This window comes from Passer montanus, unplaced genomic scaffold, assembly GCF_014805655.1.
Source record: "Passer montanus isolate IOZ18808 unplaced genomic scaffold, ASM1480565v1 scaffold21, whole genome shotgun sequence".
Taxonomy (NCBI): Eukaryota; Metazoa; Chordata; class Aves; order Passeriformes; family Passeridae; genus Passer; species Passer montanus.
Genome location: NW_024366703.1, coordinates 10,589,626 through 10,604,252, shown reverse-complemented (window position 1 = coordinate 10,604,252; position 14,627 = coordinate 10,589,626). Strand labels below are relative to the sequence as shown.

Sequence of the window (14,627 nt, the reverse complement as noted above, 5' to 3'; positions counted from 1 at the left end):
AAAAGAACCTTCTCTCTATTTTTTTATGATTTATCTGTAGCATATATCTCTTCCTAGTCAGCACTGAAATGCAAACTATCCTCGCTCTGGCTGGCAAAAAAAAACCAAAACAAAAAAAACCCCAACCAAACAAAAAACACAGTAACAAAAAGCATCATAACACATTAAGTAAATCGAGAGTGCAGTTGTAGCCTGCAAGTACATTCAAATGGTGGGGGTTTTGCTCAGTTTGTCAGATTTCTTTTTTTGTAATCTTTATGTTTCAAGCTCAGGATAGAAAGAAAATCAAACTTCTACTTAAAGGAGTGCAGCAGGTGAGCAATACCATGAAGTGAGCATGAGGTACACCCTGTTTTCCTCATTCATCATGACCTCCTACACCCATGTTCAACTACAGAACCTTCATTACTGCTATCGAAAACAGGACAGCAACAGCCACTTCTTTTTGCATGACAGGTATGGGAGTATCACTTGGGTAGAATAAGAAATCACTGAGGGAGTGGCAAACAATAAAGCACTCTCCCTTCCCCCCAGCATTCACCTTTTCCATATGAAGTCACTTTACACATCAGCTGGCTAGAAGAAATTTTGAGTGAACATGGTTTCTTCCACCCTCTTTTAGAAAGAGCAAACATACTTAATTATACTATTTTCAGAAGTAGAAGTTTTAACATAAGGACAAACTCCATGGTAAACAGAGAAATTGCAGTTTTCTACCTGGGAAAGGGCTGAAATTTGAACATGTCTACAAACTATCAGCTGGTCTGCCACAGACCACTTTTCAGCTTAATTTACTACAGAAACATTTTGTGTGTGAAGGGAGAAAGGAAAAAGGCATAAATGCTTACAGTGCTCTGTGTGAGTCATACACCTTCCATTATTCACAGCCCCCAGCCACACACGAGTTATCAGACTCACCAAATCACTTCCTGAAAACACCTTTATTTGTAACCAGTCAGCCAAGTCTAAGCTACACAAATGGGTTTTTCTTAAAATCATGTGCATCACCTCCACCACAACTTGCTGAAGGACCAACAAAGAGCCACCACAGAAGTCACCAGTCTCAGCCCTATGTGTTAACAGATGAGACAGACACAGAATTCCCTCTGAGGGTCAAGGGGGAGTTGGTTGAGAGAAGAATCTACTCAAGGCATTAGCTTTGCTGACATAAAAAAATTGCTGTTTGGTTGCCCTCACCAATCATATTATCTCTTCACACATTGAGTTATGAGATTCATAACACACTTATTGGTCAAACACGGGATGATTCTTTGTAAGCAATACCTACAGAATTACAAAGCCCAGGAGCTTAGGTGTGTTTCGCTGGTGTGGCCTCTCAGGAATCTCAGCTAAGATGATCATAACCCATTAGGTTAATTACAAATTAAGCATGTTAACTCCCATCTTTCACATTTTCCTCCACAGAAAAGCATCTCATCACTAGAAAATTCTGTTATGAAATACAATTACTTCCATCTGCATACTTCCACACAAAACAATACAAAGAAACTTAAGACATAAATAACTTAGGGGTTATTTATTCATTTAAATTTTCTACAGGTGTTCTAAGTTATACCACTTCCTAATATTTCATTAGTTTAGGCCTTGAATTTTATTAAATAAAAACAAAACAAAACAAAAAACAAGAAAACCCAAAAAACCAAAAAAACCCCAAAAAACCCATAAAACAACAACAATAACAACAACAACAACAAAAAAACAAACCCCCCAACAGTTTTTCCTGTATCACTTCCCCCCCCCCCCCATTTAAAATAGCACTACTATAAATCAAGTAATTTCAAAAGGCCAAATGCCCCCAACTTTTTCCACCACAAACCCACAAGTGAAAACAAGCTGAAGACAATGTGGAGTTAGCCTCTATAGAAAAGAAACCAACCCAATGCTCAGCCACAGTCAGGCAGACAAATATTGTATCAGAAGTTATTAGAAAAGTAACAGAGGAAAACAAACAGTACCTCTGTAAGGAGCAGTTTGAGTAGAATGTAGAGGAGTGATTACTTATCTCAAGAAGGTGACAGTATCTATAAAAATGGCAGTGAAGGAACTTTTGTTCACAATATGCTTTTTCAAAATTAGGTTGTCAAAGTACACGGCCAGATAATTCAAATTCTTTCTTCTGAAACTTAGTTCAACCTTGTGTGCATTAAAACAAATCCTCCACAGCCCCATTCAAAAGAGCTGTACTATTCACAGAGTGAAAACCAATCTGATTTCAGAACTTTTAAATGAGTCAACAGGTCAGGTTTCACTAAAGGCACCTGTACCTGCCCAGGCAAGGTTCTTGTGCACACATGACATTTTGGCATGACAGATTCCCTGCTTTCAAGAGCACTGTTAGGATACAGCAATTAAGATATACACACAGCAGTCCCACAATTTTGTAAGTACAAAACATTATTGCACTATTTGCTTTATAAATCAAAATAACCCAGCAGCAATAGTTGAGTCTCCAAGTTTTAGTTCCAACTGCAGACCAAGGGAAGACTGGCCATAAGGATACAGCCAACAACTTGTCATTTCACAAATAGTTTCATGTGCTTACAGCCACATTTGTCTGGGTAGATAACTAAACCTGAAATGGGGGAAGTGGTATTTGCAAAATAGCCAGAACATAACAGACACAGCTGTATGAGTTGTTCAGGTGAGCTTCTGGACTCAGGTGGTATTTGAGAGTCATACAAAAGAACTAACTCTATCCAATAAAATTCCACTGATTATCTCCTTAAATGTTTTTAAAGCTTAACAGCAGCTGAAGTTTTAACAGTAATCTCAAAAGGAACCTGCATGAGGTATAAATTGTAAATACATACCTCACTAATGACTGAAGCTATCATAAAATGCCAACAATGTTTAAATGTTTACTCAAATTTCATACAATGTATCTCTGTATCTGCAAATTTGCCCAGTCCCCCTCTTTTTTTTTTCTTTTAAAGGTTATTCTGAAAGTCACAATTACCAAAATCAGTACCAATTCTGAGGATTTAAAAGGATTGAGCACTGTCTCCTGAACTGATAACAAATGCTACCTACAAGATTTACCTCTGTGCTGCCAACAGAATAGGAGCAGTTCCTACGTAGCCTCCTTGACTTGATAGTTATTTCTTTTTTCTCAATATGCTCATCTCATTTTCAATACTGATCATGCAATATTCATTTTTATAACACAAATGTTACTGTATAATGTGGTCTTACAAGATTTTTATATTTCCTCATATATTTGAATGCTTCACATGCCAGCAGTAGGCTTTTCAGGAAAATAAATGCCTGTCTTTGTTTTTTTCTATTTTATGGTGCCCTGACATTGAGTCAGCACATGGAACCCTGGGGATGGATACAAATGCTAGGAAATAACCTCATATTTGCTAGGTTTATGGAGTCACATTTTCACATGGAGTAGGATAGATTTATCTCACAGTAATGCTTATAAAATCTAGAAGCCTTTTACCACTATATATCCCCACCGTTTAAAGGAAACTGGCTACTTTTAGGTAAAAATTAACATAAAATGCTTTATTTATATGAATAAACAACACTTATTGTCCATGTACTTATAATACTTTTTTTACTATCAGAACTTACTTCAAATAGGCACCGTAGACATTCTACGTCTGAAACAACCAAAAAAAAATATTTACAAGCCTAAACCTGTCACAGCACATACTGCAGTTGAGATGGCCATGACACACAGAGTGTCACCATACAATATCAGAAGGCTTCAACCTATACAGGGTAACACCTTATCACACCAGAAGGCTTCAGGCCCATACAGAGTAACACCATATCACTTCAGAAAACTGCAAGCATCCGTTCTTTTTGTTCTGTAGCCCAGCCTTTTATCCCCCTCACCTTCAAGCATTGCCCCTGTGTGCCCTCTGCTCCCTTTGGTGTTGGTCAGTGTCCCTGGGCACTCCATGGCTCATTGCTGTCAGTGCTGCTCACCTGCTGCCACAGCTGTGCCACAATCACCACAAACTGTGTGCCTACATAAACTGCACAGTGGTGCATTGCTAGATGCAGGAAAAGGACTTCTGATAGGAAGATTGTTAGTTGTTTTAAGCTTCAGGAACTCTGGCAGCGGGTCCCAAGCCATGGAGCAGCCTGGAAAACACCAGGCTGTGATGTGCAACTCCACTTGGGGCCACAAGATAGAGCCAGCAGCGCGTTCATGGGCCCCACAGTCCTCCCTGACCTAACGGGGACCAACCCCCCTACAGAAATGAAAGGCCTGGGATGAGATATTGAAAATGATTTACATTTAAACACAAGATTTACATCTGCAAGTGAAAAAAAAGACAGCTAAAGTCTTATTAAACAGCTTCATTCTGCTTCACTACGTTTATCACAAGCCTGAAAGTTGGCTTTAGGAGATGTGTGCAGCTTTTCTGCAGAGAAGCATCACTTCATGCTTGCCCTGTTCTGGTATTTCTCCCCAGGGAAGACTGCAGAGCACTGAGGGGAGCACCAGTAACACCTCCTGCCTAAAGCTGAGGTACAGTGCTTGCCCAGCTCATTTTCCCATCAGTATTCACAGTGCTATGCTTCCTGAATACTTTTAAAGACAAAATTGTGCTATTCTTTTTTTCATTATCACTGTTGCCCTTCAAGAGAGAGGGCTAAGACAGGACAAGGTGTTTTTTACTGTTTGGACTTCCTGAATACTTTTAAAGACAAAATTGTGCTATTCTTTTTTTCATTATCACTGTTGCCCTTCAAGAGAGAGGGCTAAGACAAGGTGTTTTTTACTGTTTGGTTATTATTTACTGCAATTAGTGTGTTACCAACTATGCATGTGCCATCTCATGCATCGGTAGATGCCTTTGCCTTCACACACTCCTGGACTGCAGAGCACTGACACCTAACTGCAGGTCTCAAACCAACAAGGATTAGCAATGAGAGGAAATAAATCTCATATTTGCAATTTTTTTTCCTATTTGATTACAAAGTTAGAGATGAAAATCCATGTTTGGAGTAAGTTCTCTAAGTACAGCTCAAAAGAGCTTAAATCTGTATTTTTCAGAATGTACTTCAATATAGTAAAGTGTAAAAAAGCCCTACATATTCACAAAGATGCCACAGCACCTAATAAACAATATAACAGTTTACAAAGTTAGAGATGAAAATCCATGTTTGGAGTAAGTTCTCTAAGTACAGCTCAAAATAGCTTAAATCTGTATTTTTCAGAATATACTTCAATATAGTAAAGTGTACAGGGAAAAAGCCCTACATATTCACAATGATGCCACGGCACCTAATAAACAATATTACAGCGATGGCATTTTCTCATTATTACACATGCTGCTCAAGATAAAATAAACTCACCAGTGATGTATTAAATGTCAAAAATAAACTTTAATGTTGTTCATCCTGCCAGTAAAGAATGGACAACTGAACAGTCCACAAACCTCATGTCTCCTTCTCCTAGCTGTAAACATGTTGCTGTGCTGCTGTTTTCCATAACTGTAGTAAAGAATGGACAACTGAACAGTCCACAAACCTCATGTCTCCTTCTCCTAGCTGTGCTGCTGTTTTCCATAACTGCTTGGGTAAGGGCAAATTTTCAGATGCTATAAGGCATTCAAATAATCACAAGATCAATTCTTAATCACAAGATCAATGCTATCAATGAATATAAACTAAAACTACCAGTGCTGGTTCTGCATTCACTTTACATTTGAAATACAGAACTTAATGAAAAAAGACTGTGAACTGAGGTATGTAGTCTTTGCCATTCATTTTGTTTAATAGTTTCCAACAAGTTGCTATTTTCCTGGATTATAATCCAAAAGAGTCTTAAATCCTTATGTACAAAATTAGAAAAATATTAGTACTTGGAACCTGGAACTATGTAAGGCATTTAGTTGTAACACCACTATTTGCTATATAAGAGATTTTTTTCAAGCACAGTTGTTTTCTTCCAGCACTTTGCTCCATCCTTCACATAATCTTTCCTTGATCTTCTGCTGGAGATCCTTGGATTCAAGCTGTTGTTTCTATCCATTATTACAACCTGTTCTTTCCTCTTTCTCATGTTGTTTTTGCTTCTTCACTTCGAGCACAAACTTATGTTCTTGTGATCACGTAACTCCCAGTGCTATGATGCATTTCCTTGCACTCATTTCTCCTCTTCCATACAGTGTTCAGTCCTGAACTCTCTCATTCTCACTTGCCTGGGAATATGAAAGTATGAATTCCACCTACATACAGAAATAGGCCAGGAACAAATATATGCTGACAGCAAATTCTCACACATCTGAGAAGATAAACAGCATTCACAATTGGTCCAGAAATTGCTCTCTCTGGGAAGTCACTGTTTGGTCACTCACAATTCCTACAGGGGAAGAGATGAGACTGCCTCAAAATTTTGACGCAAGTCTTTTTATTCTAACGTTCCTCAAACTTTACAAACTGCAACCATGTCCTCATACATTTTTGTGCAAGTGCTCAACTTGGCAGAAGCACAGAGGAGTGACAGTCAGCTGGATTTCTTGGCTGCAGGTATAAACACTGACTTCCCTCCCCTGAAGGATTAAACTGCTGCCAGCAACCTGAGGAAATTCACAGTTCTCCAGTGAATGGAAAATACTGCCACTAGTTATTTCTTTCTCCCTACCCTGGAGGAACTGAGCTGCTGCCAATTAACATAGCATTTTCCTACACTTTGCAATCCCTTTGAACTTTTTCATGATTTTACAGGAAACAGTTTTGTCTCTATGTAAATCTATTCAGTGCAAATCCCAGTCACAAAAAAAAAGGACTGATAACTGTAGCAGAAGCCCCTAGACAAGGGAATCTTGTTAGTCTGCATCCATTACTCAAAAAAATGAAAAAATGTAGTATTTATAACCAATTTGTACAAAAGCCAAGAAGAATCTAAGTGCAATGGAAAAGAAAACACAGCGACTAACAAATGAAGTGCACATGAGATAAACTACATTCAAAAATTCCATGGATTGGAGATTATACTGCTTTCATGTTACTGCCCACATTACTACAAGTTGTAATTCCTTGAAAAATAGGATTAAAAACTGCCTATTTCGCATACATCATGAACACTCACAGTATCTAATGATGGAGAAACAACAGAGTTCCAGGGTAAAGGGACAGGAGGCTAGCAATTGGAATACTGGTATGGGACTGCTGCTAAAAGGAAAGCTTCTCTTCCCCAGTTTAGTTTTCATCTGTCCACATACATAGCAAGATACATGCAGAACTCATCTCTCACACTAGTCAAAAATGCCCTCTTGTCTGCCTGAATAACTGCATTGTTTTATTTTTAAAGTTCTTAGACATGCCTTCTTTATGTAATAAGTTAAAAACTCACGAAATCAGCTTCAAGTTTTCCCATTTCTTGTTTGTAGCTTCTCATTCGACTGCTGTACATCCCTCGGCTTTGGGGTGGGATCTCTCGAACTTCAAGTTCCATCTGCTCAAGCTGACAAGTGAAAATAAAGAGGAGCTATATAAATCAAAAGGTTAATTTCAGCAAGAACAAATTTACCTGAGTTCAAGAAATATACCTAAGTTCAAGAAATATTCCTTCTTTATGAGGAAAAATGTTGGTTATTCTGCAATATACAAAGAATTTATCAAAATCTTTGCACAGTTGTAAGTCAAGAAACAAGTGACAACACTAGTATTATTAACACTCAGAAGGAATGACTCGAGCCAAACATTTCTGGATTTCATTCCAACTGTGATGAACACATCTTAATGGAAAAAAAATAGTAAAAGTGAGGATAATTCCTGAAAATGAGCATAGTTCAAAAGAAAGCCTTCCTTCACCTAGCTGTGCAGTTTTGGACACCACTGGCTGAAAATGGTATTTTACTTATTTATGTGTGTGTGTGTATATATATATATATATATGTAAAGTTTTATTTTCCATCAGTCTGTGTGTTTAATAGAGTAATTCTTATGTTTAATAAATTAATTCTTTTTTTCTTTAAACATTGGTAACTCAGCAGAATTACATAACCCGAACTGGCTACCTAAGTCTATGTCCCAAATTTATATGTAAGAATATTAAATAGCTGAATTTCAGGGTTCAATGACAATGCTATTCAAGAACTTGTATACAGTCAAATGGATAAAAAAATTAGACATATATTCTATCCTTCAAAAGCTTTTTATTGTTGCCATGTAGAATTCTAAGGGGCCTGAAATACAAGAATATGGCACAGGGGTACAGCAAACCAAAAGTTGTAAATGAGGGCTGCTAATTACCTGCCCACTGGGTCCTGGAGCCTGCTCTAGATGGTGCTGCCTGTTCAGGAATTCTGTTTTGAAAGGCAGAAGAATCCCACACCTGCCTTTTAAAATCTTTCCAATTTACTTTAAAAAGATAAAAGAATACCTCTCCTTGGTTGCTGTAGGCACCTGAAACAATATTTACTCACCTCCTACTGATCTTGGTTGAACAATATGACATAGGAGCAGAAATGCTTTTCAATTAGGGTCCCAGGCTACTGGCTGCAGTTCTTCACAAGGGACTGCTAGAATTTATTCCTATGTAATCACTTGCTTACACTTTGAAATTTCATCCTCATATCATAAGAAAAGCATCTGAATTTAATCAGTGGAATTACCAGATACTCCAAAGTAATTTTGCCTGATGTATTCTGATTATACAAAATTATTTTCAATAATAAACTATAAAGCAGACTTTAATTAAATAGTCACTAATGAAATGAAACACACAAAGCAATTTCTAATTCTACCCAGTTCTTTAGCTCAGGCTTAACTTTCCAAAGGGGCATTATAAATTAAACCAATATCTGGAATTAATAGCTTATTTCTTATCAATTTCATCTTAATATATTTGATCTCAAATGTTCTATAAACATTTCCTTCACATATATATATATTGATATATATAATATGTGTGTGTGTGTGTGTGTGTGTGTATTTGAATGAAGTCTCAATTCTTGTCTGTTCTATAAAAACAAAAACATATACCAGTAAATCCAGAATTTGCACCAATATCAGTCTGTGATCCATGAAATCTCAAATGTTCATTCTAAAGAGTCAATATTGGAGAGTGTAACGTCCAAGGAACAACAGTGAAGCATATTTAGGTTGACCACTATTTACCAATGATTTTCATAATGAGATTGAATGGTGCATTTTGTGCCTGAGCTGAGAAATTTCCATGACAAGTCATGCAGAACATAGTGGTCCAAGAAAGGGTGAACCTCAGTACAACCTAATTTCATGCACCTCCATTTTCAGAACTCATATTTTTGGTCATAAAATAATATTTTTTATAAACAAGCAAAAGCAGAGCAGCCCTTCATATTTCCATTCAAAAATACAACAAAATAGTGTGGCTGATGTTGTCCACTCCAAAATAAGTTTCCCCCTCCCACTTCTCCATATGAATCTGCTCTCAACTCTGGAATCAGCTGCTTTATTTTAAGAAACTTGTTAAGATTCACTATTTTATTCTGATTCTAAAGCCGTGGAACTAAAATAGAAATATGAACAAAAAACAAAAAACAAAAAACAAAAAAAAACAAAAAAAAACAAAAAACCAAAACAACACAAGATAAGAATAACCCAGCATTTGCAACACAACAATTTTGTGATGAGTTCTTCATCAAATATAAAGGCAAATAACAGAGAGAGAGTTTTGTCTTCTTAAAAGTAGAATTTCACTCAAAAATTCACAATTCTTCTGGCACATGCTAGATTTTACACTCAAAGAATTTGCCCAAGGTTAGCTCAACAATCACCTTTCTTGAAAACCTGGTAAAAATAACTATTAGATACACCACACTGGATGTAGAACAACAGGGTTTTTCTCCAGAGATTTCTTACTCCACAGCTCTGGCTTGAAAGAACTGCTTGGGAGTCTGAAAGTTTTCATGTCAGTTCTGTACACATATCAAATCAATTACACCAGTGATTTTACCCAAACAAAGCAGACAGGGTTTTAAAACCATCACAGGTTAGTGAACACAAATAAATTATCTCTATAATAATATTTATGATACATGAGAGTGTTATTTCCTAGCCAAGTAGGAAATAAAATAAAAAAATCAGCTAATCCCAGCTTTGACTACACAAGACAATGAAGCAAACCAATGCATGAAAACTATCAGCAGCAATGAATTAGGTTTATTTTGATTTTCTACTGTATCCTCTAGTTTAAAATAGGATCCTCTTAATCATTTCTGCTATTATAAGGTTTGTTCAAATTGATTTCTACACCCAAGCCTTGACATTAATCACAAACATGTTGGATAATTGCTTAAAGCCAATAATTGAATCTAAAGATCTAAAACAAAAGTGTGAAAGAAAAGCCAGTGCATTAAATGAAGAACACCATTAGCATAAAAATACAAAATACTGGATTTATTTTAATCTTGTAATAAATACAAATGTAGATTATCTTTTTCTGACATAAGGAGAGAAGTAAGAAGCCATTAACTCAATTTCTGCTCCTTCCAATCTACCTGGAGTAGAAAACCAAATTTGAATGACCATCCACACTGGAGCTTCTCTGTGCTGCTCTGTCTTTTGCCACGTCAACTTGTAGTCAAAATGAGCTGAAAAACATTTCTAGATTTCTACTTTTTGTAGCTGTTTGAATATGAAAGTGCCTAAAAGACCTAATTGTATCTTCAGAACATCCTCATGAGATGAGACAATAAATTTACCATGTTTCTCACTGGGAATACCAAATCAGAGAGGTTAGATGTCTTGCCATCCTCACACGGCAAAACTGCAGGAAGTCCTCCCAAGATCCAGCTTTACTGGATGCTATTCCAATGCTCTGGTCTACAAGACTAATAATTCTACTTTTAAACCAAAAGCCCCATATATGCCTACAAACAGTCAAGAGACATTTCTCTTCCTATGCAACTTAAAAAAAAATTGATTTTATTGTTTAGTTAGTAGCCAAATAACTGTTTCAAGTTTTTTTCATTACAAGAAATTCTAGGGTAGAAAAGCTAATTTCTTTCCCTATCCTAACACTGAGATTACATTTCTGACATTAGATACACCAAACCAATTTGCAAGCAATAAACAAAAGCAGCTTCAGGTAAGGAACTATTGGCCATGTGGGAAAGACAATCTCAGCTGTCACCAGCACCTCTGCTCAGCTACTCCACATCTACAAAACTTTACTCTCATACTCCCAGATGGAAGACACTACAGACTATAATGGGAACAAAATAAACAAGAGAGTCACAGTTCCTTAACACATGTTGCTTGTCACATACTGAGATTTTTTTTGTCAGTGTGAACCACAAACTAATGCTTGGTTAACAGCTACACTCTTCTTCATCAGTGACTCACAGTGCCATGGCCCCCTTGTCCTCACCTTTATGTCTCACTTGCTAAAATGGAAAAAAGATCTACTGCTCTACAAGACATTTTGATAGATGAAATTAAGCAGGTGCTTGGGTCTTACAAGCCAAAATCAAAGTCATGGTGTGTAAATATTTAATTCCATTCCTAAAGACCTAATCCAGAACTCTTAAGTCTGTAACTACTTATTAACTTATAGCAATAGTACAAACCTTGCATCACTTAACACAGGATTAAAAAAAGATACTCTTCCTGTATTTGATATCCTCAAATAAGAACTATTTCAAGACTATTATTTCATTTTGTAATGTATCACTGTTAAGCATTTTTAAGGCATGGGTGTTAAATGTTACTATCAATGATCCTAATACTTTTGTTAGGAATTTGCAGTTAACATATGAAAGGCCAGAACATACCAGTTCCCTCGCCTCTTCGAGCTGTTTCTCAACATTTGCAACCATCTGCTTCTTCTCATCTGAAACAGAATTAGGAAAGTACCAATATAATTGTGCTCTTACCATGAAAGAAAAACATGCAATTTCAAAAGATTGTATGTATCAGCTAAAACAGACTCAACGTTTATTCTGTGTGACATCCTCATGCATGGTGATACACACATTAGTAATTTAAAAAAAAAAAAAAAAAAAAAAAAGGAGAATCCTTGAAGTTCTTCTGCCCTGTTATGCAGCATTTGCTAGTTAGGAAAGCACAGCTGCTTCAGCTGTAGGAATTATGCCTCAGCAGGCACTTGTTGGTGTGTACAAATGCATGAGAAGGCACTTGCATACACTAAATGGAAGAAAAAAACATTTAAGAACAAAGTCTTAACAGATTCATTTGAAAAATATGAGATGCACAAAATCAAGCATCCCAATTAAAATTAATTCAGGGTCTGAAGAAAAATGATGTTTCTATTCCCCTACTCCTATGCTGGGTCTAGAATTGTTTCTTTTGTTTCAACAGATACAAAATGAAAAGCCACATGAACTACAAGAAAACCACTGTCTTCTAGTAACAGCAAAAATGGAAATTAGTAGTAAAATATAGAAATTTTTAAAAATTCAAGTAAGTTTTAAGCTATACATAGCAATCACCATCTGCCAGGATCCCCAGCAAGGCTGTATCCCAGCCACAGAGACTGACTTTTGTCCTGCCTCCAACCATCCATTTGCAGGCAGAGAATCCAGTCTGAACTGAGAACTGAGATTGTGTCACTTCATCACAAACATCCCAAGTGCTTCATCACTTGGTTTGTTACTGCATGAAAGGGGACTGAGAAATATGCAGACACTGGATAATAAAATGCCCCCACACTGCTTCATTACTGTGGGTATTCAAGGGTTTCCATCCTACCATCACATCTTCCAGCCTTCAGACTCTAAATTGTGTCAACAAAGTTAACAGAACTCTCAACATACAAATGCTTTGTTTGAAACCAGGAGTATCATGAGACGTGTTCTGGTGGTTTGCCTGATGAAGCAGATAAAAAGTGAATGTCACCAAGGCTTCTTCAGTCACAGCTCCCCAGAGGTCACAATGGGCAAGTCTACACTGGCACAAGGCTTAATCATGTACCTCTAAACTTCAGAGCTTTGTTTTGAAGTGTGAATCCCCCTGCCCCTCTTCCACATGTTCTCTTTGTATCCTGGAACTGACACATTAAAGACCCAAAGGGACAATCTGATGATTTTCTTCGATCCTCTGCATTCCACAAGCCACTGAATTTCATGAGAGAACCACTTTAATAAAGGAACATAAATCAGCTTCTCACAGGCTGAAATGCCTATCCATCTATCTTCTCTTCACCTAAAATACTCTACACTGTCATTCAAGGACACAGGAACATCACAATCTGCCCTTTCTCAGTTACATATACTGGAGCTCTGCCTCCACAGAGGATCAGGCTTGGGACCATCTTTCCTGAAAATCTGGAATTCACTCTGCCACGTCTGGTGGATTCTAACACAGCAGAAGATGCAGGAAATATTTTCTGTGTAGCACTTGTAGTTTTCTGCAGACATTGTCTTCCTTTAATTCCCCACCAGGTTCTCATACCACCCAAGCCAGAAAATGGCACTTTATCTTCCTAATATAAAAAATCAAGAGAAATCTGCCCCTTCCCCAGGTACCCCATATATTTCTACTCTCATATTCCAAAACACCTTTTCTTTCCTTCATTTGGAAGTCAGCAAGATGACAATGGACAAAAATAAAAACAATGGAAGGTATGAAATACACAACACCATTTTATTGAAGCTGAAATAAAATTTTAAAATATAGCAGCAGAAAATAAATTTACTATAGCATTTTTGGTACTTCCCAGAGTTGTATTGAATCACAATTTTCAAACACATTTAGTGATCTGAAATTTAGGGATATAAAATTGGGGGTTTTTGAAAGGTATTTCATACTAAGCAAATTCTGCTTGTACTTGTGATTACAAGAATTACTCAGCAGTCCACTGGCCAGTAAAATCCCACAGAGAAATTTAGCTACAGACCTTTTGTAGGGAAAACTCACTAGTACAGCAGAAGGTCTAACTAAAACTGCTCCCATAAAATTAGGAGGAGAGGGTATTCAAATGATCTCCAATGGTTTAGTTAATTAAATTTTAACCCAACTCCAGATTTTAATACTGGCCCAGCTACATAATCACCCAGATACTGCCTTTGTTTTTCCATCAAATACAGATATGTGAGCAGGCACATGGCAACATCCCAGCACTGCAGCTCTGGAGCAGGATCTTCAGACTTCCAGGAGAGCAGCTAAACTTGTTGCAACTGCTGATCCTCTAGGGCACTCAATACCACGTAACCATGGGTTCCAAAGCATTTCTTTTCATTTTTACTTTTACTTCAGTGGTTAAGCAAAGGAAACAACTTATTTCACAGCCAGAATCCCCATAGGAAGGGGGGCACAACACTCACAGGATGACTTGCTCAGAGACTGAAAGTGAGATGCAAGGGAGCTCCTCTGGGTAAGAGAAATTTGTCACTCATCAAGTAGATCAGGACAAACAAGTTACAGTCTAATTAAAGATGTTCATATTAATAACTATATTAGTCCAGTGTGACTTAGCAGTTTTCAACCTGCCTACTCAATCATTTCCTTAAATATACTTTCACAGGAAATGAAGAAAAAGATGTTTTATAAATTTTTTGTTTGATTGAGAACTCAAATATCCCTTAGAGAAAATAAAAAACAATGCTCCATCAAATACATCTAAATGTATTTTTTTCCTTACATTGCTAGACAGAATATCCCAAACAAAATATTCCACACAGTTTGTATAA

At 37.0% G+C, this 14,627-nt stretch overlaps 1 protein-coding gene across 4 annotated transcripts in view; it reads right to left on the bottom strand.

The window, feature by feature from the left end:
* Positions 1–14,627, bottom strand: part of VTI1A (vesicle transport through interaction with t-SNAREs 1A) — a 258,947-nt gene that overhangs the window by 240,251 nt on the left and 4,069 nt on the right. For all 4 annotated transcript variants that reach the window (XM_039708805.1, XM_039708806.1, XM_039708803.1 and 1 more), the window contains exons 2-3: positions 11,751–11,809; positions 7,343–7,453 (exon numbers count right to left, since the gene is read on the bottom strand). In XM_039708805.1, coding sequence (XP_039564739.1) covers positions 7,343–7,453; positions 11,751–11,809 — 170 coding nt within the window. The remainder of the gene's footprint in view (positions 1–7,342; positions 7,454–11,750; positions 11,810–14,627) is intronic.